This window comes from Vigna unguiculata, chromosome 10 (genome assembly GCF_004118075.2).
Source record: "Vigna unguiculata cultivar IT97K-499-35 chromosome 10, ASM411807v1, whole genome shotgun sequence".
Classification (NCBI taxonomy): Eukaryota; Viridiplantae; Streptophyta; class Magnoliopsida; order Fabales; family Fabaceae; genus Vigna; species Vigna unguiculata.
The window spans coordinates 40,844,643-40,848,832 of record NC_040288.1 but is presented as its reverse complement, the minus strand read 5'-3'; the positions used below and the strand labels follow the sequence as shown (position 1 = coordinate 40,848,832).

The following is a 4,190-nucleotide window of genomic DNA, read 5'->3' as shown; positions in this document are numbered from 1 at the left end:
GACAACTTTAAAAGTCACTGTTAATGATTAATATATGGGTTTAAAAAATGTAAGAAAAATAAACTAAATTAGTTAGTTTTTATTAGTATTTGATTATATTATAATGCATGAATTGCTCCATACACGTCTTATCTAAGGAAGGAAAGGATTCAGATCTATCTAAAAAATTCTGGATTATAAAGCAAGCAAACTCATTTTTATTTTCTTTTTCGTCTCTGTTGATTGAAAAACGCGAAAGAAAATAAATCATTAAACAGAAAAAAGAAAGAGAAAGCGAGCAATTGCAAGTCGTCTGTTCGTGGGAGCAGACGACCCGTCTTCATCGCCGAACAACCTCAAAACGCCATCAACAACGATTCACTGTTATTCCATCAAAAAATAAAACAACTTTTGATTTTTGATCTTTCTTTTGTTTCTGATCCATGGAGGTTCCGAGTTCCTGGGATGCCCTTCGCAAGCAGGTTCCAAATTTTCTATTTTTATGCTTTCTTTTTTCAGATTATGCATCTGGGTATGTTGGGAATGATGCATGCATAATTCGAGTGCTCCAAGTTTCCATCTTTTTCTTATGGGGTTTCTTCATTTTGTCGGTGATGGGGAATTCATGGGATGGGGATCTACCCTTTTTTCTATCTGTGCTTTGAATATGGTTTGATTTGTCGAGTTGCAGGTTTACGGCAGTGTATTGATGAATTCAATTATAGAATTAGGTTCATTTTATATGTTAGGAATACATCTGATTTGTTTAGGAAATAAGGTTTTCCTATTCTGATCTATTAATTTCGAGTAGGAGAAGATCTTTCGAAGGTGCCAAATCATAATAATTTGTATCAAATCATAACATTCTTCAAAGACGATGAAAAATAACTATAAATATATCATATAGATATGATTCATGGTGTTCAATGTAATAATTTAAAGTTAGATAACACGCCTTGTATAACAAAACTATCAGTGAGTCCGTGAAGGCTCTGCATTGGAAGAGTGGAAATGAAGAAAGTTTTATGCATTGAACAAGTAAGTGAGAAAGAAAGTAGCCGTATAATTAAATAGAAACAGTTTAGAAATGTTTCTTCAATTCTTTTTCATTTATCACTCTAAGCTTATATGACTTTTCAATTTCTTTCATGCGAATGGCAGAAGGATAAGTAAAAAAGGAAATAACAATGAATTGTGGAACGTGTGATTCATATGGATTGTTTGAAATTGTATCAATCCAATCATTTATCATAAGATTCATATACATTTGAAATTCATCTTAAGATACAAATTGTATCTAGCTGAATCACATCAAATGGTATGATTCAAGTTGTGAATTGCTCTGTTTTAATAACTCTGCGAAATAGTTAAGTTGTACGATTCCAACCTTTTGTTTCATGTACCGACGGTTAAAATCAGTATTTTTTAGATATGCTTCTCTGTGTTTGCCTTTTCTTTATCTATACAGACCTGGTATGGGGTATTTGCTGGAGTTCTGATAAAAACCTTATGCAATAGATAAATTGTATTTGTACAAATAAAGAGAGAGATGAAAAGATAGAAAGTGTGAGATACAAATAAGATGGTTGATGTAGTATATAAAGAGAAAAAAATAGTGTTACGTGATATAAATTTACATAATATTATGGAATTTTAGTTGTCAGTCCTTACAACTTGAAGCTTGCAATTCCTGTATATTTTGAAATATATATATTAAATCTTTTGGGACATTCCTTCATCATGAAAGTGTGGATTTTAGTTGACCTGTTTTATTTGCTAGTTTAAGTGTTGTTCAATGTGTTTACAGCTTGTTTCTTTTCCTTAGTCATAATAACATAATCATCATAGTAATGATAACAATAATGAAAAAGAAGTGAAATTTGATACTTTTGGTTTTGACTTCCTTAGTAGTTACCTAGTTTATAAATATTTTAGGAAAATGATTTATAGTTTTTCCTCCAAATTTCTTTCAGGCGAGAAAACTTGAAGCTCAGTTGGATGAGCAGATGAATTCTTATCGTAAAATGGTTTCTGCTAATGCTTCTTCAAAAGCTGATGCCTCAGAGAGTGATCTAGAGTCTTGGATTGAGCGATTACTAAAACAACTCCAACAAGTAAATGCTCAGATGCAAGCTTGGGTGTCATCTGGTGGTTCAGAAATGGTTTCTCACACTTTGACTAGACACCAAGAAATTCTTCAAGATCTCACCCAGGTATTGTCTACTAGTATTCAATGCTACTATGATCCCTCTCCCTGTGTTGTATCCCAATTTCTTTTTCGGAGTCTTTGATGGTTTGCATGAAGTGATACTTGATACTAATTTTCTAAGTGTCACTATATATTATTTCCATAATTTGCTCTTAGATCTTCGACATAAGTTTTACCTAGTAATGTTTTATTTTGTTTTTTTTATTAATTACTTACTGTCTTCAAACCTTTAAACTTTTTGCACTAAGCTGAATGTAATGAACTGCAGGAATTTTATCGCCTTCGTTCAAGTCTTCTAGCTAAGCAAGAACATGCTTCACTGCTGGAAGATTTTAAAGAATTTGATCGGACAAGATTAGACTTGGAACAAGGTGTAGACACTGAACAGCATGCACTCCTTAAAGAGCGTGCATCTATCAGCCGAAATACAGGACATGTTAGTGATACAAACACACCTAGTTTCACTTTTCTGATTTAAAATGCTGTTTTTGTTTCTTCTCAATCCAGGTGTTGCCAGCATATGTTATACTTATATTATATATGAACCTTTTTTCCTACACTTTGAACTGTTATACTTAAACACTTAGATTTTTACCTTATGTCCAATTTTACTAGTCTTAGTTTGAATTGTTCTACCGATTTTTTTGGCTGCAGATGGACAATGTTATTTCACAAGCACAAGCAACACTAGGAGCACTTGTATTCCAACGTTCAACATTTGGTGGTATCAATTCAAAGCTTGGCAACGTTAGCAGTCGTCTCCCAACGGTATGATTCTCATCATCATGGATTTTGGTGTTTAAATCATTTCCTTGTAGCCATTTACATCTCGCGTGTTGTTTGGGAATAATCCAAATGTAAGTCAAAGTTCCACGTTAAGTAGAAAAGACAAAATTAAACACTTTGAAGATAAAAAATCCATGAATTCATTGTCTTAAAATTTTGAGTTAAAAGTGATGTCAAATGCCTTATATCTGTACAACTCAAGTCATATATATAACTACAATTTCTCAACGACTATAAACCCTTTGGTATATTTTGGTGTTTGATGTAGCAGTTTTTTAATAATGTTTCAGGTAAATACCATACTTTCGGCAATAAAGAGGAAAAAGTCAATGGATACCATTATACTTTCCCTTGTTGCAGCCGTATGCACATTTCTGATTTTCATCTACTGGCTATCCAAGTGAAGGTGTTGCTTTTGTTGGATACTCCACTTTTGTAAACTCCTGTATGTTCTTTTGTCTATTGAGTTTAGTACCTCGTCCATGCTGAACCACATTCTTCAACTAGTCTATTTTTTTATTCCATTGTTCATCCATGTACCAGAAAAGCAATGCTCAGCAAAGTAAAGATCAGAAATTTCATAGTGCTCTATTTCTTGGTTCCCATTTCATAAATCATAGCATGTAGTGAAGAGGGGTGGATTATTATATATACATATATATAAAGGTGTGTGTTTTGGTTCAATTTATCCTGAAGAACTGTTTTACATATCAATTTGTTGAGACAGTTTTTGTAAATAAAGATGAAACATCATTATTGGATATTTACTTTTAGAATGTGTCAGAAGTGGACAAAATGTTCAATGGAACTGGAACTGAAGAAAATTAAAATACCTTAATTTTTAAGGCTACATTAGGCTTATATTAAATTCCTTTCTCAGTTTTGGTCCTTACATACGTAATTATGATCCCTTAAATTTTTGTACTATGAACCAAAAATAAAAACAATTAATATTACGGAAAAATAATGCTTCTATCTCTTAATGCTAACTCGAATTCATATTTTTTCTAGCTTTAAAATTAAACTTTTTTCTTATGTTTTTGGGGGATGACAGCAACGTTTGTTCTGATTGTTAAATAGACATTAACTTGTTCTATATTATAATAAATGTCACTGACATCTTTTATATATATTTTTAAAATATTAAATTGGCAAATTTTTAAATAAAATAACGAAATTAAAGTTTTTTTATCAAAAAAAAATAGAAAATATTTTT

The 4,190-nt window shown here is 31.6% G+C and overlaps 1 protein-coding gene across 1 annotated transcript; it reads left to right on the top strand.

Moving 5' to 3' along the window:
* Positions 1 to 307: 307 nt before the first annotated feature.
* On the top strand, positions 308 to 3,658 carry LOC114165879 (Golgi SNAP receptor complex member 1-1). Its single transcript, XM_028050496.1, has 5 exons — positions 308 to 461; positions 1,953 to 2,192; positions 2,457 to 2,624; positions 2,843 to 2,956; positions 3,265 to 3,658. The coding sequence occupies exons 1-5, from the start codon at positions 423 to 425 to the stop codon at positions 3,376 to 3,378; spliced, it is 675 nt and encodes a 224-aa protein (XP_027906297.1). The 5' UTR covers positions 308 to 422; the 3' UTR covers positions 3,379 to 3,658.
* Positions 3,659 to 4,190: the final 532 nt, after the last annotated feature.

Excerpts from the sequence above, each read along its gene's own strand:
- LOC114165879 (XM_028050496.1), top strand. The coding sequence starts at position 423 with ATGGAGGTTCCGAGTTCCTGGGATGCCCTTCGCAAGCAG. Across the intron at positions 462-1,952 it reads GGGATGCCCTTCGCAAGCAG|GCGAGAAAACTTGAAGCTCA; the intron begins GTTCCAAATTTT and ends AATTTCTTTCAG. Across the intron at positions 2,625-2,842 it reads TCAGCCGAAATACAGGACAT|ATGGACAATGTTATTTCACA; the intron begins GTTAGTGATACA and ends TTTTGGCTGCAG.